Source organism: Pseudoliparis swirei, chromosome 11, assembly GCF_029220125.1.
Source record: "Pseudoliparis swirei isolate HS2019 ecotype Mariana Trench chromosome 11, NWPU_hadal_v1, whole genome shotgun sequence".
Classification (NCBI taxonomy): domain Eukaryota; kingdom Metazoa; phylum Chordata; class Actinopteri; order Perciformes; family Liparidae; genus Pseudoliparis; species Pseudoliparis swirei.
Genome location: NC_079398.1, coordinates 10,021,860 through 10,044,819, shown reverse-complemented (window position 1 = coordinate 10,044,819; position 22,960 = coordinate 10,021,860). Strand labels below are relative to the sequence as shown.

The 22,960-nt window shown below is 43.5% G+C and overlaps 1 protein-coding gene across 1 annotated transcript in view; it reads left to right on the top strand.

Annotated features, from left to right (window-relative positions):
* LOC130201642 (gamma-2-syntrophin-like) overlaps window positions 1–22,960 on the top strand; it is a 74,084-nt gene that overhangs the window by 31,456 nt on the left and 19,668 nt on the right. The window contains exons 9-12 of the mRNA XM_056426724.1: window positions 6,331–6,455; window positions 12,655–12,784; window positions 15,104–15,142; window positions 15,671–15,787. Coding sequence (XP_056282699.1) covers window positions 6,331–6,455; window positions 12,655–12,784; window positions 15,104–15,142; window positions 15,671–15,787 — 411 coding nt within the window. The remainder of the gene's footprint in view (window positions 1–6,330; window positions 6,456–12,654; window positions 12,785–15,103; window positions 15,143–15,670; window positions 15,788–22,960) is intronic.

The following is a 22,960-nucleotide window of genomic DNA, read 5'->3' as shown; positions in this document are numbered from 1 at the left end:
AAAAAACAGGCATGGTAGATGAAGCATTGCGAGCGACGTTTGCCGGCTGACGTTAGCCGGCTAATGTTAGCATTTACCTTTAAAGTGGCGCTTTGTCAAAGTACAGCCTCACAGAGCCACTAGCACAACTACACGCGTTCGTCCTCAGATTTCTACTGTGACTGGTTGTTGTAACAAAGCGAGAGAACGTCACGGTTGATGTCGTTGGCGTCTTCCTCGTCTGTAGGTGATGAGGAATCACTGAGCTTCGTCTCAACATCAAAATGGCCGACATTAGGGATGCACCGATCTGATCGGCGCCGATCCATATCGGCCGATATTGCCATTATCGGTTTTGATCGGCGTTCTCAAAACGGCCGATCAAAACGGCCGATCAGATGACGTAACATCTGCGAGAACTATCAGACGTTTCAATCACGGCGCACCTCAACGGAGACGATGCGCCCGGCGAGGGCCGCAGAGTGAGAGGTCCACGAGGGGATCCTCACGCACCGAGTGGCGTCCCCGTCCCCCGAGTTGAATCTCCGGGTCGACTCAGCCGACACTCACATGTCTGAGCCCCTAGAGACTGATGTTCACGGTAAACGCATTCGATCGGGAGCGCGCGAGGGTTTTGATAGTTAGCGGAAGGATTTAAGTGACAACATCCGGTTTTGCAAAGTTAGCGGAAAGAACCACGTGAAACGACATCCGATTATCAAAATAAGATGTCGACAAATCATACACGAACATATAAAAGTAAACTATGAACTGATTTGGTATCTTTATAGATCTTTTCTGAGATTTAGCTTAAATTATGCTAACATTAAAACATTTTACTGTACCAAGGAAGAGTTTATAAAAATAAGTCAGACTTTTGTATGTTAAAAAAAGTCCTGTAAATAGATTTCCCCAAGAGTTCCAGGAAATGAATAATGCAGATGTGTTCCATACATATCTGAAATCCCCTACAATAGCAATCAAACAATTTTAATGTATCAATTAGGACATTTTTCAAAGTAAAAGTCCTAAATGTTTAAAGAAATCGGTAATTTCTTTAATGTTTTAGTTGCTTTATATATGTATTTCCTCATAGTCCTAAGCAATAATGCTACACAATAAATAGAATGCTTCAATCGACACCGTGATCGGTGCTCGGTATTATTGGATCGGTAGACACTGATTTCAGTGATCGGTGATCGGCACCAAAAACCTGATCGGTGCATCTCTAGCCGACATGATTTTACTCCTCCATTGCACCCTTGACAATTTACCTCCCTGATTCATTGACATGCTTAGAAATAATTACGGCCCCCCACTGAAGTATCAGTATTGATGGATAAGCGTTTGAACCATGTGAAGAGCAGCATGTGGCTTGAGTCACACTGATCCACGGATAGTTTTCTATTTCCTGCCACCTCACCGACTCCACCTGAAGCTTAACTGAGACATTTCGTTCCGCTTTAACAAAAATGGAACAACGGGTAATAATTTCTTCAGAAAGTGTATTAATTACTGGCCAGGAGCTAACGGGGTTCTGCATGCGACGTGTTGTACTCCAGCAGAGACGTGTGACTCATTTTGCAAACGTAGGCAGTTTTCCGCTTGTCACTGTTCCTCCCCGAGGCCGTTTGAAATGTTCAGCCGTTTTAAACTCTGGAGGAAGGCAGGTGATTTGGTTCTTTTGTGACAACCGCACCTGCCTGGGATAATGCTACGGGGGGTACATCAGTAGTTTGCCGTGATTTGGACGAGTTTGGGGATTTTGTGCTGTTGAATAATCTTCATCTGCAGGAGTGATTCACTGTTCGATGCCGCTGTAGCTTCACTCATTTGATCCCTGAGCGTGTACCTCATTAGATAATATGTTATAATGCATCTGTTCTTCATTACGTGCGTTGAGATTTGCATTTAAATGTGGCACACGTTCAGATATCAAAGCTTTTGGCAACGTGCTGTGCTTCAGGACCTTAAGATTGGATGCTTTTTGATGCACTGTCATCAGTCTCAGAGCGGGTTTCATTCAACTTTCATAGAGGCCTCTGAAACACAACATGTTGCGCTGTGCTGTGAAGCCACACTTTTGTCTAAGTAGTAGTGAAATAGCTTGAGATGAAAAGATTGCTCAAGTATAAATATGCTCTAATACACTTTTTCTAAAATTGATAGAAGTTCTGAACTAACTACATAAAAGAGCTGTTCAGTCTGCTGCAAAGCTGTCTTCTTGGCATTATATGTACCGTATGCTCTATGTGTACACAATCTAACACGTTTGATCATATAACACCTGTCCCTAAGGTCTGCTGGATATTTAACTGTTTCCTAAACACATTGTGGGGAGTTGATGACAGAGAGAGTAACTTTTATTCTTAAATACTGATGAATGTAAAAAATGTGTCTCCAGCAAAAAGGGCACTTTTCTCATCCAGGGCAAAAGGGCTGGTGCTTGAGCACCACTAGGGCTCTATCTGTGCACGTGCCTGGTGCTCAGTGTATCCTAAAACGTCCCCCAGCAGCATATAAGCCTAACGATTGAAAGGCAGCGCTCTGCTTGCGTTGCTAAATACCTCAAACCAAGCCAGAACTCTTTAGACGGCCATGTGTAGATAATGACGGATTGCTATCACCTTTAAGATGATATCAAGATATAAAGAACTTCAGTCATCTCGATAGTTCGACCGTAACCCTTCACAGATCTCATCAAAGCGATGCTCCTATCTAAACGCTGGCTTCCTGTTCTTCAAATAATGCACTCTTACATTCTGGTGATTTAACAAACCCTAAATACATGTCTGATTAAAAACTGAACATGGACAAATTCCCAGGAAAAACATCTACGCTAACTCATTGCTTTAGGGCATAAAAGCCTTTTCTCACACAGTCATGAATCATTAATTTATTTCTGTTTTATGAAGGCTTTAAGCTTTTGTCAAAAAGAAAACTTTAGCACCGAAAAGTTGAGCGCGAGCCACTGTTTACAAGCACAGAGTGGCCTTTTTAAAATGTAATATGAGCAGGAGACTGCTGATGAAGTGTTGGCCATTACGGTGATGGCGTAATGATGTAAAGTGCATTCTGAAGTCTTGCCCGCCGCCATCAGGAAGTACCCATAACCGTGGCGCATTAGCACATTTGTTCTCGCTATAAGCCAGGAACATTTAGGCTGCAATTTGAGCTTTTTCTAAAGCACCTGTCTGTTTGCCACAGCCAGAAGCTGAAACCCGCCGCTGTTTTCCCCAAAAACCCATTAACAGCTCACGGAGACAAACTGCTGCCAAGATTAATGTGATCCATCAATTTAGAAAAGCAGTGTCTTCTTTCTCTCCCGACCATGCCATTAACAACACTGCAAGACGTACAGAGACATCGGGCCTCGTTCACAAACGCACAAATCTATGTTTTATGCACCATTATGGGAATTTGGAAACAATACTTGTAATATTTCTTGTTACTCTGCGAACACATTTGGGAACTGCTTCGGACCATGAACACGCACACATTCGACCCGTTCTCTTTGTGTATACAATTAAAGAGCTTAAAGGAGCCGTATGTAACGTTCTGCACATTAATATTGACTGTTACCTACACGAGGACATCGTGGAGTGAATGAAGTCACTTTGTACGTGTTGTCTCGGGCTGCAAAAAATGAAATATGATTCGATGTTGATATTGTAGTTGTGAACATTTTATAAATTAGTATCTTTATCTTTTTTCACCACATGTTGACTGTTGGACTTTGGAATATCTAATTAAAAGGTCCTGGAGTTATTCGAAATGTTTGGTTCACACAACTCGGAAAGTATTGGACATACCTGTTAATTCTTTGGGCCTCAAATTTTCTCAAATTTATAGAAGTTCTGAACTATTTACATAAAAGAGCTGTTCAGTCTGCTTCAAAGCTGTCTTCTTGGCATCATATGTACCGTATGCTCTATGTGTACAAGATGTAACACGTTTGATCACACCTGTCCCTAAGGTCTACTGGATATAAAAAAATATATGATTTGTATTACATATTTTACACATAAATTAATATTGTGTAAATAATCCTGCACATCTTAAGTTATATACACCTGGCTGTCATCGCCACACTTGTATTTTGAGTGTAATTGATTTGCCCAAAAAATACATTTTGTTACTCCTCAAAACTTTCTGGAGGAGACGTGGTGAATAATTTGGAAATTTAGCAGAAAACATTTGACAAACAAGTATATTTTTGCAATCACATTGAAACAGCATTGGCATTTTGTAATCATGGCAAAAACATTTCTATGACAATATTTAACGGTGTGACGACTGAGTTAGCATGCAAATCAATGATTGGATGTGACAACATTTTTTTGAATTAAACCAAAAATAACAGTTGAATAATTGTGTTGGACCAAAGACGCACGATTCAATTCAATTCAGTTTATTTGTATAGCCAATTTTCACAAATTACAAATTTGTCTCAGAGTGCTTTACAATCTGTACACATAGACATCCCTGTCCCAGAACCTCACATCGGATCAGGAGAAACTCCCAAACAACCCTTAACGGGAAAAAAAGGAAGAAACCTTGAGGAGAGCAACAGAGGAGGATGCCTCTCCCGGATGGACAGGTGTAATAGATGCCATGTGTACAGAAGGACAGATTACACACAAATTAAAACACAGTAACAACACAATCAATGACAGAGTGTATGAATAGTTGGTCGTAGGCATGGACCACGATCCAGACCTCCATATGTCTCCATAGATGGTCGCCAGAGAACAATAACAAAATAAAACTAGAATGGGCACTCGGTAGAGCGCATACCTTCGCATATCACAAGATTGGGCATTGAATTATGAACATTTTGGCATTAGTTGCATGCCAATTGGACAAAATGTATCGTGCTATGGTAAAAAAAGAGTTTGACCTTTCCATGACCTTGACCTTGACCTTTGACCCGATTGATCCCAAAATCTAATCAAATGGTCCCCGGATAATAACCAATCATCCCACCAAATTTCATGCGATTCAAGAACATTTTGACCTGTTCATGACCTTTGACCTTGACCTTTGACCCGATCGATCCCAAAATCTAGTCAACTGGTCCCCGGATAATAAACAATCATCCCACCAAATTTCATGCGATTCGGTTCAATACTTTTTGAGTTCTGCGAAAGATTTTGACCTGTTCATGACCTTTGACCTTTGACCCGATCGATCCCAAAATCTAATCAACTGGTCCCCGGATAATAAACAATCATCCCACCAAATTTCATGCGATTCGGTTCAATACTTTTTGAGATTTGCGAATAACACGCATACAAATAAATAAATACACGGCGATCAAAACATAACCTTCCGGCATTTTCAATGCGAAGGTAACAATCCCATATACCGTAAAAACAGAAATTGTACTTTGAAAGTGTTTTGGCACAACTATACATTAGGTCAGAAAGCTATCCGTGTGCAGTGTGAGAACCAGAAGATCGGTAGCATTAATTATGTATTTGAGTGTTTCATCACAAGATGGTGAGATCAGATAATATCTCTTGTACATAGTGTTGATTGTTTTTTTACCAACATTCCAAGCAACACAAATAAAATGTAGATCAGCGAAAGTTGAGACAGGAAGACATTCATTGCATGCTGGTTCATTCATAAGCAGTCTCAGAAGCAGCAATTACTCCATCAGCTGATTGGGGGCGGGCACGATGAATAAACCAACCAATTAGAGGCAGCGATGTTCAGTAAGCCAATCACAGCGTTGTTGGAAAAACTTAAAAATCTTTTCTTCTCTGCTGCTGTCAGTTGTCGTTTCAGCCGAAGTCGTTGCGACCCTCCTCCAACCCAGGCTCCTCCTACCCAGGCTCCTCCCCCCTCCTCCACCCCAGGCTCCTACAATCGGCGTTATGGAAACTCTTCTTATACACCACCACCAGTGTCTGGACTCCATGGGGGGGATTCTGCCTGCGCAGATATCAGCATCTCTACCCCTGGCTTATCCAAATTCAGGATAGAGTCCAATCCCCAAAAATACTTTGTATTATTTCAAAATGCTATTGTAAATAAATTATTGTTAATCTCTCCTGATTGAATTAACAATAACCCCTTTGCTTTATAGGGCGTCCTGACGAATCATTAAAAAAAGGTGTGAGACACGTGTTGCCGGTCAACACATTAAAGAGGCAATAATGGCTGACGGTGCAGATTTGACCCGTGATGTCTCCGTACTGCTACATTAATATAACCACCGATTAATCCGGGTCAAGAAACACATTCTTTGATCATGTAAATGGTGGCAGTGTTTCATACAGACCACGCCCTCCGCCATCAAAAGGAGCAGGAAGCTCATCGTCATTGTTCATGTGTCCCACGCAGGCTCCGTCGCCGCCTTCGCCCTCAGCCAACGGGCCAAAGTATGAGAAGCGCTGGCTGGACGCCGTCTCGCTGCCCTTGTTGATGGCCAGAGTCTCCAGATACAAAGCCGGCACCGATCAATTAAGGTAAGGGTAATCCAGCGCGGTACGAGTCACCTCCGAGGTGCGCAGTTCACCGAGCACAGCCGTTGGCTTAGCGAGGACTTTTCATTGAAGCGAGGGGACGTTAACGCCAATATCTATGCGCAGGCATAAACAGATTTAAAGGTCACCGTGCGGCTCGGGGCTCAGAGGGCGTGACTGTGAGGACGCCGGGGCGAGCTCGTCAATGCATTTCATTGTTATGCCCGTCCTGTTGGTATTGATTTCCGTGACTACAGTAGTTTCACAGATGTTTTCTTTTCTATGCTTCTCTTTTTTTTCTTCTCTTTTCGATCAGCACGTTTTAAGAGGCGGATTGTTATTCAGACATCACAGATGGCGCCACGGCGTTCAGATCTCACCCAGCATGCTGAGTCACATTCAGTTATTCCAACTCACACGTCCGTATTCATGTAAACAACTTGTGACGGACACAAGTTATAACATTGTTGTTATCAAAGTCTGACGATAAGAGATCGGAACATTTACATAATTAACTTGTTTTATAACTGTTTGGTTTTAATAATACACTAATACTCACTGTTAAATAGTGGCATTATTTGTTTAAAGACTGAGCAACAATGACTAATTAGCAAAAATTAGCTGAATGAAATATCTGATTAAATCTTTTTCCAATTGTTTAGAAAAAATTCAAATTATTAATGGTTCACCGTCGTCAGATTTCTTTATCATTTCTTGTACACTGAGCAGACGACTTCTGCTCTTTCGGGTGTGTCTATAAACATAGAATGAAACGGTGGAGTTAATTATAAATGTTTACTGGACATTTCTAATTACGGGTGTTGTCCAATATAAATCCAGAGGCGACGGCCTTTCTCAACTTTTCTTTTTTCCCAGTCAAGGTACCCTTTAGAAAATATGTAAAATGTCAAGGCACACCTGTTACAAAGTAGTAACACTTAACATCTCCCTGACACACACACAAGTGGTCCTTATTAGAGAGAGAGAGGGAGAGAGAGAGAGAGATTGAGATGAAGAAGGATAGCAAGGGAGAGAGAGAGAGAGAAAGAGAGAATAAAAGATGGATTGAGATGGAGACAGATAGCAAGAGAGACAGAGAATCAGGGTTCGTAAGGTCATGGAAGATCTGGAAAGGTCATGGAGTTTTAAAATGGTTATTTCCAGGCTTGGAACAGTTCTTGAATGTTATCCCAAAAGTTTTGGAAAAGTCATGGTAATGTGTTATATTAAAATGTTCATTTACACAGTTTTATTAAAAGAATAAACATTTTATATAAATGTGTATTCTTTTAATCAAACTATTGTCCCTCATTCATTTGTGTCATTTAAAGATTATGCTCTTGTATACACCGAGATTTCACATAATGTTTAGTCATGTAAATTTGGTTTAAAGTCATGGAAAGGTCATGGAAAGGTCATGGAAATCCATTGGCCAACATGTGTATGAACCCTGAACATGTGTAAATGGCTTTATTATTAATAGTAAACCTGACTCTGGGAGGATGCTATTCATGCAGGAGGAGAAGCTGATACTGAGTCCATGACCTGTTACTGTTATTGATGTCAGACTAGAAAATCTCAGTTCACACAAACACGTCAAGGACCAGCTATTGCAATGGAGAAACTTTAAACTACTGGGTACTCCAAACCTGGTCCTGAGTTATCATTTTGATAATCCTCCCAGGTGCAGTGGAAAGTCTTTAGCACTTTCCAGTTGACGTGAACTCAATGTCAAACTTTAAAAAAGGAATAATAAAGGAGACTGTAGCGTAGGATCTCATTTACCCAGTATTTTAAGTTTACTAACTCAACAATAAGGGCCCAGCTGGCTAGCCCATTCCTTCACTACAAAAAACACGCAGGACACAAAGCAAAACACAAAAAACACAACCCGGAATACAGTTCATTCAGTGTCTTTCAAGTTTTTATATAGTTCTTCCGGTCAAAAGAACGAACACTGTCTTTAACGGAAAACCCGACTCAAAAGGAGTCTACAGATAACTGAAATATTTCTCTTATCCCGGTAATTAAATAACATCTCATTTCCAAAACCACGATGAAATAAGTGTGTGGGGCAGTGGGATGTGTGCAATGGCAGGAGGGTGGAAATGTCCTGTAGAGTCCAGTTCAGAAGATGGGGAAGGTGTGTGTGTGTTGGTGTGTGTGTGGGATTGTTGGTAGAAACAGAGAGGTCGGGCCTGGAGAGGAGGGTGTACAGGACTTATCTGTAGCGTATTTCTTTCGGGAAGGAGATTCTCGGCATCCGAGCAGTATCTGGTCGGGAGGGGCTCCTGACAGCTACTTGGATCATCTGCTTCTCAAATCTTGAGTTTCCAGTTTCACCCACTCTCGCTCCTCGCTCTGGTCACCATGTTGGTTTTTCCCCAAATGTTTGTTGGTTCTCCCTCCTTTTCCTGCTCACAGGTGCTCTAATTTATCAACTTTTTAGGTTCCACCCACTTTTCCTGTGGGGGGAGGGATAAGGCTGTCCTTCGCTACAAGACGTTCCATGTACTGATACAGAGACTGGATAGACGTGACACTAGTCTAGAAGAATGTCCTCCAGGTGAAAGGTTGTGTTCAGCTGCAGCTCCGCTTCCCTTAATTCACAATTGTTTAAATTTAAAAAAAAATTAATAATAAGTACACTACAACAAAACGACGACAACAAATGTGTTATTATTGAGTCATTAACGTAACATCTCAGCACATCCACTTCCAAAGGCAGCTTGGCCGACTTAACCGCCTCCCTCGATGGAGCACAGAGGCAGGGGGGTCAAAAGGTCTCGGCTAGAAGCGTTAAACCAGGTCTGAGAAGGCGCACTCTGCCAGCTGCTATAAAAGAGAGACGCTAGAGTTAACTGTGTAGAGCAGGGGTGCTCACACTTTTTCAGCATGCGAGCTACTTATTATGTGACCAAGTCAAGGCGATCGACCGACGGGGGGGCTAGTAAGTGTGCTCACCTGCCGCGCGCGAGCCGAGAAGAGTTGTTGACGGGGTGCTAGTGACTTTTTCTTTGCTCCGTCCCGATGCGCGCAAACCGGTGTCGGAGCTCTGCGGCGCACGAGACGGCGGGCAGAGGACTGTTAACGCAACACGTAGACAGAAATGACGTGCTTCTGCTGTAATGTGACGCTATAGAGAAAGTGACAGGGGGGCGGGCCAATTTTTTTTTATGTCATGCGATCTACCAATACTACGCCGCGATCGACTGGCAGGTCGCCGCGATCGACCGGTCGATCGCGATCGACGTATTGAGCACCCCTGGTGTAGAGGGAACCGCACTCGGCTAACTCCCTAAGGTCATCTAAGGTCACACACAACATTGTTGATATGGCCTACCTGCGCGTGTGCAAGCTGGAAGACGGTCAGCGTGTTAAAGCACCGCCTCTGGGTGTCAGCACCTCGGACCTCCCCCTAGCCTCTGTGACTTGTATTTGGATGAAAGCATCGATGAAGTCATATTAATGCCGCCATGTGTTCAGTCCAATCAACCGTTTAATGACTGCTTTGCCGCAGAGGGAAATATTGAACCGATGTATCGATGAGACGTGGAGCTTAGTCGCGCTGAGCCCTCGACAACCCGGCGCCGAACGTGGGCCAGCATGCAGCCGCGTCGATGAGGAGCGCCCGAGGCGGCGAGAGCGCCTCGATATCACGGCTTTGCTCTGCGAAAACATGGCCGACGGGAGCTCGTCAGAATGCAGCGAGACGCGGCGGATCGGTGCGGAATGTTTAACTCGATGATCTCAGAGGAACACGCAGTAACACACTGTGAGCTCCAGTAGAAGTGAGAGTCGTTGGGGCTCCGCAGCCTGAACACTGATGGTGCATCGTGTCTCTTGTTTACATGACGAGACATGGCGGTTGTGAGATTAGGGGAGGAGCCAAGCATGCGGCGAGCTGGACAAACATTGTAGGTCAAGTGCTCCTTCGTACATTTCACCGGTGAGCAAAGGAACTTTAATTATCACAAGTCACACATAGAGAGACAGACGACCATTCACGCCTACAGATTGATTCAATTAAATTCAGTTTATACAGCCCATTATTAAAAAATTACGAATTTGCCTCAGAGGGCTTTACAATCTGTACACATACAACATCCCTGACCTTTGACCTCACATCGAATCAGGAAAAACTCCCAAGAAATATAAAAAAAACTTTCATGGGGAAAAAAAGTGAAGAAACCTTCAGGAGAGCAACACAGGAGGATCCCTCTCCAGGATGGAGAGAAGCAATTTAGAGCAGTCTAGAGTCCAATGTCTTTGCACTGCGGGAAGAAGCCGGAGAACCTGGAGAGAACCCGGAGAGAACCCGGAGAGAACCCACGCCGCCACGGGGAGAACGTGCAAATCACCCGGGATCGAGGAGGCCCCTCCCGCTGGGAGGTTGACAGTGGTAGCCAGCGCACTACCGTGCATCCCCAAAAGCAAAACATGTCTGTCATTAATTAGAATGAACACTTTTTTAAATATAATTAAAAGACTGAAAAGCCCCAAAGCTTCTCTATTTCCCTTTGTCACGAAACAGTAAACATGGAAAAAAATATCCCTCTCAGCAGAACTAACTGCTCACAGCATTTTAAAATATAATATTTATTATATATACAGTATATATTATATATATATATTATATATAATATATATAAATATATTATATATACTATATATATATATACTATATTGTTTTCATGCATGTTGACCAGGTGATACATAGATCCATTCCATTGGATGTATAACCACCTCATCAGCAGGTAAGGTCCAATAGTTTGTGTCATTGGGAACAATGCAGACGCTCAGAGTGAGCATTTCAGTCGTGCTCACTGAAGGTTGTGTTCTCATGATCCGCCAGCTGTCTGTCACTTTGACTAATCTCTGCCTTTCGGAGCTCTCCATTCACTGCACTCTCATCCCTTCTTGCATTCCAACCCCCCCCCCCCCCTCCCCCATTACAGCACGACCTCAATTAATTGAAAGGGATCTAACCGACACGCCGTAGATGTTGTCGAACGTCATGTCATCAGTCGCTCGCGTTATCTCTGCAGCTCTCGATAAAAAAAGGGAGAAAGAGAGATGAGAAATGGCGGAGAAAAATAATTCCAAACATCTCTTAGTGAGGCGCTGCAGTCGTACCAATCGCAGCAGCATAAAAGCTCATTTGGGTTCAAGGCACACTGACAGAAATAATTGGTCCCACTATTTAATAAAAAACAAAAACTATGTAAGTCCAGTGAAACATCACCGCTGGAAAGCCGGCGGGTCAGTACCCGGCCAGCGGAACATATGGTTTTAATGAGCCGGCTGCAGATACAGTACGAAAGTATTTGTTAGGAATGCTGACCTTGTAACATCCTTGAGGAGCTGCTGTGTGTGTGTGTGTGTGTGTGTGTGTGTGTGTGTGTGTGTGAGGGAGAAGGAGCTGTCTTAGACGATTCCCCTCATACTGTGTGTGAGGGTCACTTCTCCTGTTTCTGTTCATCCAGCCTTCAACTCACGTGTAGCTGCCCATCACCTGCCCGCTCACCCGCTGTCCAGCTGTGCTTCCAGCCCTGTCACTTTTTTAAAAGTTCTCCCGCATGAAGCGACAACTGAGGCCAAATCTATCAGCGGAGTGAAAATGCACCGAAATGAGACGTCCAAAAAAAAGGAGACCGTCGCATTTCGCTGATGACTTTTTTTCCGACGTCCTCATCAGGGCCCCGTCGACTGAGAAACACAATTGTGTGTCGAAAAATGTCAAATACAAAATGTCATGCACAGTGAAATGATGAAATCCTCACGGGGGAGGAGTCTTTGGACATGTCCGAACCTGTTTGCATGGTTTTCTTTAAGGGAGGGGGGGGGGGTATATTGATATTCTCATCTATGTGTATTTTCTCCAAGATGCTGAACTATGTCTTCAACCTTTTGACTTCAGCTACAACTTTCCAGTAACTTAAAAGGCTCCCACTCGCTGTTATACGTCCTTTTTCCTTTGAATTGGAGCCATTAGCCGAGTCGGGACATTAAATCCTTCACCAGAGAGAGAAATGTTGTCTCGCCAATACTTCCGTCGCTCCTCAGGACTCATGACGCGCCTCTCGCTCTGTTGGGAAGACGTCTCCAGAAGTAGAGTTAGTCAAAAGCCCATCCAGCTCACGTAAGAAGTGTGACTGCACCTAATGCAGCGTCTGTAATCTGGCCCCGCTCTCTCCTCCAGGTCCAACTGTTTTGAAGTCTTCGCCTTGGATGGAGCCGGCGCCAATATTCTTCAATGTTGCACCGCTGCAGAAAGCACCGACTGGCTGCAAGCAATATCCACAAACATCCATGAGCTGACACGGGAGAACGTAAGTCCACTTCTAAAACATGAGAGACTCGCCTCGGTCTGTATTAAAATTTAAGGTGAAAAAGGAGGAAAAAAACCACCTATTTCAGGTATGTGGGATCATTTTAGAGAGAGAGAGAGAGAGATACAACTCTCATGGCATATATTTTGTCACGTGTTCTTAAAGAAGCTGATAGAATACATCATTTGATTGAATTTGTGCCACTTTAAGAAATCGCAAATGGCAAAATGATTCGTTCACAGTTATAAATCCTTCAAAGTGAGTTCCTGTTATCGGTGCATGACGCAGAAAAACCTGCAATAAATATGTTTTGCCCACAGTTGCCTCTCGTCTTTATCCCCCTTTGATTTCCCACGGCCTCGTAAACGACAGAGCACTGGCACGATAGACCCTTCCATGGCCCCCCCCCCCTCTGCTGACAGTCTCTCTCTCTCTCTCTCCCTCTTTCTGCTTCCCTCCCTCTCCCTCTGTCTCCTTCTGCCTCCCTCTGCCTCTCTCCCTCCCTCTCTCCCTCCCTCCAATTATCATGCTCTCTCTCCCTCCCTCTCTCTCTCCATCCCTCTGCCGCTCTCTCTCTCCCTCCCTCCCTCTCCTTCCAATTCTCATGCTCTCTCTCCCTCCCTCTCTCTCTCCCTCCCTCTGCCGCTCTCTCTCTCCCTCCCTCCCTCTCCCTCCAATTCTCATGCTCTCTCTCCCTCCCTCTCTCTCTCCCTCCCTCTCCCTCTCTCTACCCCTCTCTCTCCCCCTCCCTCCCTCTTTCTCTCTGTCTCTTTCACCCTCTTTCTCCATCTCTCTCTCTCTGCAACTCTCTCCCTCCCTCTCTCTCTCTTTCCCTCCCTCCCTCTTTCTCTCTCTGCCTCCCACCCTCTCCCTCTCTCTCTCTCTTTCCCTCCCTCCCTCTTTCTCTCTCTGCCTCCCACCCTCTTCCTCTCTCTCTCTCTCTTTCAATTCAATTGCCTTTATTGGCATGAATGTTTCAACAACAATATTGCCAAAGCATCAAGACACAGCCACACAAAACATACAATTCATATGGATAATAATAATAATACAACAGAAATAACTCTCTCTCTCTCTAATTTCCTCCCATTTCTCTTTGATTGCCCCGCTGATGATGTGACGCAGGTTTTCCCCGTACTGTATGCCGTCGATCGCACAGCTGCCTTTAAAAGTTTCTAATGAATTCACGGCTGCGTCACTAATCACGGGCGTGGAGTGTGATTGCTAAACGGCCAATCAGGATGTAATTGTGCGCCCGATTCAGGAGAGAGAGCGGAACTTTTTGTTGTTGTTGTTTTTAATGACCTACAACCTTTAAATAGACTCGGAGACGCCCTGAGACGCCACCGGTGTGTTCGAGGACGACTCGACGCCGTGTGATCTGTTACAGGAAGAAGGATTTGGGGATCTTGTTCGTGCGTAATTAGACGAGGACTTCAAGTGACACTACCTTGACTTTGTGCCGGAGGCAAGGCGCGACAGGAGCCGCCCCCATGCTGAGTGTGATATGCTGACTCAGCAGGTGGTGGTGGGGTGGGGGGTCCATTCAGTCTGAGAGGTTTCTTGAGCACTCTTATGCAACATCTTTCATCATCTTCACCTCCAAGATACACTTTGGAGGAGCTTAACAATGTTTTTGAGAATCGAACTTCATACTTGTTTGGAGCCTCAGGAGTTTTCACCTCGTGGGGGGGGGGGGGGGTCTTCCTGAAGGGATGTGAGGGTCCCAGGACAGAACATGTCGTATGTGTACAGATTGTACAGAAGTACAATTGGAAAGTAGATTGAATTGAATTACATTTGTACCCCTCCTTTTTTACACGTCCTCTGTCTGTTGACTGTGAATTGAAGGATTAATAACTTATATACATAAAACACTCATGCATACTATTTTTGCACTGTTTTTACCCCTCAGTGACACATCGACACAGCTATTTCTGTGAGAAGAGAATTGGCTAAACCCGCTTTACTGGGTACTTCTATTGATGTTATTTAAACTACTAACCTAATAGTAAAATGTTATTAGGTCACATAAATGTGAAAACGAATTATAATATGTTATATTTTGAATATTGGACATTATCTTGAGCTCTTAAGTGCATGAATGACACGGGAACATTTAAAATAATTCCATTGACCATAGAATATGCATAATTGTTATATCTGTATCTGTTGTGTTTCTTTAGATCTGCATATGTTGTCAGGGAGCAGCAACAATGTTAAATAAGGGGTCTTTATGACAATTTAATTCCCATGTGATCCCTTAACATAATAATAGGTTTAATCGCTTCTTGATGTTCCTTTTCCTTCTTCTCACAGATAAAGATCATCAACAAGTTCTGCTCTTCAGATGACCAGGTGAGCTGGATCTCAACACACCAGTCCAACAGATGTTTCTGAACCCAGATACATAATCACAACACAGCAGCCCGAGGCTGTTCACTCGCACCCTCCTCCTCCTCCTCCTCCACAGCTCAGGGGTACAACATCTTATCATCTGCATCCGCACCCGCAGCGGTCCAAGCAGATCTGGATGTAAAGAGCTCAGAAACACTCCATTAAAACACTTCAGTCGGCAGATGGACAGGATGGAGTCAAAAGCAACGTGTCAAATATTGGATGTGCATTATTCATCACAAGGTCCAGTGGACATAGAATGAAGCAGGCGGAGGAGCACACACAGTGGAGGCGCTCAGAGGAACATCCAGAGTCACTCACAGGGAGATGAAAGGTCAGCTGTTGCTCTGCAGCAGCTGGACAGTGGGGTTTCTGTCAAATGTGCCCGGCTCTGTTTATTGAGTATCCATTGTGTACATGTCTTCTTTTTTTTCTTTTTTTATATCAAATATTAAGCTTGTGTAAATGTCATCCTGTCTTTCTCCACAGATTGTTCACATGGGCTGGGCGTGTGAAAGCCACGAGGGCAGCGCCGCTGGGAGAACCTCGGCATTCAAGTATCTGGCACTGAGAGGACCATATTTTAATATCTTCACAAGCCCCCCGGTAACTAATGCCTTCATCCTTTTTTTCTGATTTAAAACTGTACTTTTATTCATTCAGATCTGATTTTAAGCTCATTTAAAAATGAGTTTTGTCCAAAATACCTGAAGGTTATCACATAACTTACACTCACACATGATTCCTACTGTGGCTTCAGCTGAGCATAAGGACGATGTGTTCAGGGTGTGTTTTTATGATTTTTGCTGCTGCTCACTGATCTGTTCAGTTCAGTTTATTTGTCCAGCCCATTTTCACAAATTACAAATGTGTCTCAGAGTGCTTGACAATCTGTACATATATACATCCCAGTCCCAAAACTTCACATCGGATCAGGAAAAACTCCCAAACAACCCTTCACGGTGTTAATATTAATCTGATTTATTGAAGGGACCGTAATGTCTAGGTTCCGGCAAAGCATCAGAAGAGACGGCACTTTGCCTGTGAGGAGACAGAGATATTGTGTCTGCAGCTCAAGGGCAGCTACACGCCTGACAGTATTCAACATTCACACTTGTTATCAATATTTACACATACCAAGAGGGGCACACGGCCAACAGACAGCCCCCACCCGGGGGTACGAGGGATGGGATATGCACCTGTGACGAGATCTGGGTATAAAAGATGGAATCTTGATGTGCTAAGGAAGTGTGGTTGTCGGGCTTCAACTTGCATGTTGAGGAGAGCTCCCCGTGGTTTGTACTTTGCTTTTGATCAGTGAATAAACGTCTCCTTAAAGGAGAGAACTACAGCGGACTCGTATTATTGTAGAAGCTCTTCCAGGCTGTTCAATTCTGAATTACGTTACAACGGGGAAAAAAAAGGAAGAAACCTTCAGGAGAGCAACAGAGGATTTGTGATGACCCTATGAGACGTGAAGTCAAAAGGACTCCGGGGAGAAAGCAGAGTTAGTAATGTGCAATAGAGAGATGAAAATTCATCCACAAGGAGGGAGAAAAGAGGAGAGAGGTGCTCAGTGTATCCTAAACGTCCCCCAGCAGCCTATAAGCCTATAGCAGCATATCAAGGGGCTGGACCAGGTGAACCTGATTCAGCTCTAACTATAAGCTCTGTCAAAGAGGAAAGTCTTAAGTCGACCCTTAAATGAGATGACTGTGTCTGCCTCCCAGACTGAAGGTGGAAGTTGGTTTCATAAAAGAGGAGGAGCTTGATAACTGAAGGCTCTACTACAAGTAGCCCCGCATTTAGTGAGCGCAGCTCTCTAGTGGAGCAATATGGTACTACAAGCTCCTTAAGATATGATGGTGCATCACCAATCAAGGCTTTGTAGGTTAAGAGAAGAATTTTAAAAGTGATTCTTGATTTTACAGGGAGCCAGTGCAGAGCAGCTAGTGCAGGAGTGATGTGATCTCTTTTTTTGGTTTTAGTGAGAACACGAGCTGCAGCATTCTGGATCAACTGGAGGGACCAAAGAGACTTATTAGAGCAGCCTGATAATAAGGAGTTGCAGTAATCCAGTCTAGAAGTAACGAACGCGTGGAACAATTTGTCTGCATCTTTTTGAGAAAAGACGTGTCTGATTTTTGAAATATTGCGTAGATGAAAGAATGCAGTCCTTGAGATTTGCTTTACGTGGGAGTTAAAGGACAAGTCCCGATCAAAGATAACGCCGAGATGCTTTACAGTGGTGTTGGATGCCAGGGCAATGCCGTCTACAGAAACCACATCACCAGATAATTGATCTCTGAGGTGCTCAGGGCCGAGTAAAATTACTTCAGTTTGGTCTGTGTTTAACATCAAGAAGTTGCAGGTCATCCATGTTTTTCTGTCTTTAAGACATGCTTGAATTTTACTGAGCAGGTCAGACTCCTCTGGTTTGATCAATAGATATAGTTGAGTATCATCTGCATAACAATGAAAGTTTATGGAGTGTTGCCTGATAATATTTCCCAAAAGAAGCATGTATAAGGTAAATAAAACTGGTCCAAGCACAGAACCTTGTGGAACTCCGTGACTAACGTTGGTGGTTATCGAGGCGTCATCGTTTACAAATACAAACTGAGATCGATCTGATAAATAGGATTTAAACCAACTTAGTGCCGTGCCTGAAATGCCAATCGACTGCTCCAGTCTCTGTAATAGGATGTCATGGTCAATGGTGTCGAATGCAGCACTAAGGTCTAACAAGACCAGGACAGAGATGAGTCCTTTATCTGCTGCCATTAAGAGGTCATTTGTAATTTTCACCAGTGCTGTCTCGGTGCTGTGGTGTTTTCTAAATCCTGACTGAAACTCCTCAAATACAAATAAACTATTATGATGTAAAAAGTCACACAACTGATTTGCGACCACTTTCTCATAGATCTTGGAGAGGAAGGGGAGGTTAGAGATCGGTCTGTAGTTAGCCAACACCTCTGGATCCAGAATGGGCTTCTTCAGGAGCGGTTTAATGACAGCTACTTTGAAGGAATGTGGTACGTGGCCTGTTAGCAGAGACACATTGATTATATCTAATAGAGAGCTGCCAATTAAAGGCAAACCGTCTTTAAGCAGCCTTGTCGGGATGGGGTCCAAGAGACAGGTAGACGTGTTAGAAGTAGAAACCATTGAAGATAATTGGTCAAGGTTGATGGGAGAAAAGCCATCTAAATATACACCAGGGCGGTGTATATTTAGATGGCTTTTACAGCGGTTTCCAAGGCCATTCCACTTGAGGACAGATTGGCACTGGTTAATCTTGCCTCTAATAATGACTTTATGAACTTCTTTAATGAAAAGATTTTAACTAATGTAATAGTTAAAATCTTTTCATTAAAGAAGTTCATGAAGTCATTACCACTGAGGTCTATAGGAATACTCGGCTCCACAGAGCTGTGACTCTCTGTCAGCCTGGCTACAGTGCTGAAGAGAAACCTGGGGTTGTTCTTATTTTTCTCTATTACTGATGAGTAATAGGCTGCTCTGGCATTACGGAGGGCCTTCTTATAAGTTTTAAGACTATCTCGCCAAACTAAGCGGGATTCTTCCAGATTAGTCGAACGCCATATGCGCTCAAGCTTTCGTGACGTTTGCTTTAGTTTGTGGTCTGAGGGTTATACCAGGGAGCAAACCTCAATGTCTTCTTCTTCAGAGGGGCTACCGAGTCCAGTGTCATTCTCAGTGTAATTCTGGTATCGTCCCCCGGCGTGCTGCACAGACCGGGCGGTGACATATTTTGGCAGCAGCTGCAAAATACTGTACGCTTCAGTTATAATTGAATAACAAGAGAAGACTGGCGAGCTGTAATTAGTGTGGTATTCATATTTGTTGTGATCGTAGCTGACTGATGCACTATTGTTGTTTTTCATTTTGTACAATGTGAGGTTAATAAGATCCGTCAACACATATTACACTTGACAAATTAATCGTGGTGGTCAGCGGTTGAGGTCGAGGTCTCCGTGACCTCATAAAAAAGAAAGAAAGAAAGAAAAGAATTGACGAATTTTCAAGTGAAAAGAAAATTATAGCAATATGCACTTTTTAAGCAAGCTTTGATTTTTTGCCACGTCTTAAGTATTGATCCGAGAGAGATTGTACTCAAATGTCAACAACGTTTACACAGAAGATTTATTTCTTTACAGAAAACAGACATGAACTAAACGGTACGAACCATCACTAGGGAATGACACTCATGGTGTGTTCACACCGGACGTTCGACGCGCGTCGACATTACATGCAAAGTCAATGCACAGCTGCGTACAGAGCGAACAGACAGCTCGTCGACGCGCGAGTTGAAATTTCCCAACTCCGGCAGCAAAAACGCGTGAGTCATAGTTGCGTCAGCCAATCAGCGTTGAGCAGCTCCGCTCGTCATCGTCCTGCCGGTTTAGAAAATGGAGGAAAAGATTATTGTCGCCGTTTGTGGGCACCCCGAACTTTATGACACGACTCTTTTTACTTACCGAAACCGTAGCTATAAAGATGAAGCGTGGAAGAAGGTCGGAGAAGCTATTTGTTGTACTTTACTATGAACCAACCGCCGGCATATGTGTTTCATGGCAGAGGAGATCTGCCGCCGTCGGTGGAAAAGTCTCAGAGACACGTATCAAAGAGAGAAGAAGAGAGAGAGCAGCGAGAAGTGCAGTGGGAGTGCAGCTCAGTCCACTAAAAAGTGGAAGTACTCTGCGGTCGCGACGCGTCTGGTCTGAACACACTTTTTTTAGACGCGCGTCGAGACTGCTGCGTCAGACGCGTCGAGAATTTTTTCTACGCATCCGGTGTGAACACACCATAACAGCGTTTAAACACACAGGGAAGGTGATTGGACACCGGGGAACGAGACACAGGTGGACCCAATGAGGGCGGGGCTAGCAATCACACAGGAGGAAACAATCAGGAACAAGGCAGACAATCACAGGGACAGGAAGTGCAGGGAAACAGAGGACACAAGAGACAAGGACTTCAAAATAAAACACAAAATAAGACGAAAACTCCAGGTTTATATTCCAGCTATACTCTAGGTGAAGATGTAATAATCAGTCATATGATCCATTGTTTATGAGTTTAGCAGTGTCACCTTCTCATCGATGGTTTCAGCCAATCACTGTTCTTGGCTGTATTATGCATTCTACCCACAATGCTCCTCTCTGGTGCCCGATGCAGCTCATCATCAAAGTACGAACACAATCACAGTAATTAATGCCACAGGCTTTATAGCCTCAATAATTAAATTTAGTTACAACACATGTATAAGACATTTAATGTTTTTGTAATGAGTCTTGCTTATGCCAGCACTTTTTAAACAAATATTCTAAGACTACAGCCTATGATGGGTCATGGCATACACTATATAATAATAATAATAATAATAATAATCATTGATTTCTAGCCTCTTAGCCCGCAGATGTTGCGCAACGAGACACTTGATATTCTCCACCGACGCCGACTTTAATTAAATCTTTTTTTAGGGAGAGCTTGACATCAAACCCCTGAGAGGCACCGTGTTACCTAAAATTAAATCTCCTCCGCATTGTAGAAATGAAAAGGAGCAGATCAAATGCGCAATGAAACCCCCAAAAAAACCACCTTCACTGTGTAATTTAGAAAAGTGTTTCCTCTCCACAAGTGGCCCCGGAGAGATCCAAGGTGGCCGCCGGCCAACGGACGATGTTTATTGCAGGTCCGGTATCACTTCTGACTGTTTCCGCTTGACTGCCAGCGCCGCTGAGCAGAAGATAGATGGCCTCTAGCGCTGTGTTTGTCTTGTGATATGACATCAGCCCCGGTCCCCCATTAGTGTAAGTGTAGATATAATTGTACATCGCAGTCCAGAATGTGTCTCTTTCCTCTTGGCGAGCGTTTCCGCAGGTTAATCATGGCTCGCTCTCCGGACGCTCAGGCCGGGTCAGTCTCTCCTTCCTCCAATTCGAGAGCTTGTGTCACACTTTAACTGTTTTTGACGAGCTGTTTCTCCGTTTTAAAGGTTGCTGAGCAGGCTTTTTGTGTTCAATCATGTGCTAACATTAAGGGGGCGGTCGCTGTGCTTTGGGCCCCATCCAACTCCCACTTGTTCCCCATCACGCTCTGTCAGGCGACATTCTCAAGGAGCTTGTCTTTCACCAGTGACGACGGATGGCCGAGAAGCTGAAATGCAATATCTGGAGGGTGTTATGCGGCATCCGGCGTAATCTCAGTCAACAGATAAGTGCGTGTGAATGCAGAATCTGCAGCAGATGGATTTTGCTGCATGGGAAGTTGTTCTGGTTTGCAGCTCGATTCAGATGCATGAAGGTGGAGAAAAGGTCAGAACTAGTTTACTGAAATGCCATCTCGGAACACATTTACGATCGTCTGACAACAATTTAGCTTTTTAGTAGCGACAATAAACTGTTAAATGGGCGTAAACCGTCTCTACTTGTGAGGCAATCCGGTCGTAGACGTCGTCTTTCACCTCCAACTCTGGTTCACTGAGCAACTGAGTGGAATGTGACGTCCAGTTCCCCTCTCGACACTCCTTTCTGAGAGAGACGGTAACTCCAGCTGTTGGTTTCCTGGGCCGGGTCAAGCGTCTCAAACCGAGCCTGTCGATGCCGTCGCACTGCGTGGGGGTATAGACTGTCTTTCGAGGGGAGAAAAAAAACATCAACGTTAGACATTTTTCACTCGAAAAACTTCAGTTATAAAGGTTCTGTCCCCAGAAACGTTGCAGGTAATCGGCTTTGAACCATTGGACCATTGAACCATTACACCAGTATACCATTGAACTATTAAACCATTGAACCATTAAACCATTGGACCATTGAACCATTACACCATTAAACCATTGGACCATTGAACTATTAAACCATTGAACCATTAAACCATTGGACCATTGAACCATTACACCATTGAACTATTAAATCATTGAACCACTGAACTACTACACCATTGAACTATTAAACCATTGAACTATTAAACCATTGAACTATTAAACCATTGAACTATTAAACCATTGAACCATTGAACTATTAAACCATTGAACAATTAAACCATTAAACCATTGAACTCTTCAACCATTGAACCATTGAACTATTAAACCATTGAACTATTGACTATTAAACCATTGAACCATTGAACTATGAAACCATTGAACTATTAAACCATTGAACTATAAACTATTGAACCATTGAACCATTAAACCATTGAACTATTAAACCATTGAACTATTGACTATTAAACCATTGAACCATTGAACTATTGACTATTAAACCATTGAACCATTAAACCATTGAACTATTAAACCATTGAACTATAGACCATTAAACCATTGCACTATTAAACCATTGAACCATTGAACTATTAAACCATTAAACCATTGAACCATTGGACCATTGAACCAGTGAACCATTGAACTATTAAACCATTAAACCATTGAACTATTAAACCATTAAACGATTGAACCATTAAACCATTGCACTATTAAACCATTGAACCATTGGACCAGTGAACCATTGAACTATTAAACCATTAAACCATTGAACCATTGAACCATTAAACCATTGAACTATTAAACCATTGAACCATTGAACCATTGAACCATTAAACCATTGAACCATTGAACCATATTCGCAAAGACACTTAACATGAAGGAAAAGCCTCAATGGACCGAGTACACACTAGTGTGTCTGAATGCAGAGCATTGTTTCCACTTGATACGGACTCATCATGTCAACCGGAGAAGTCCTCGGCCGTTATTCTAAC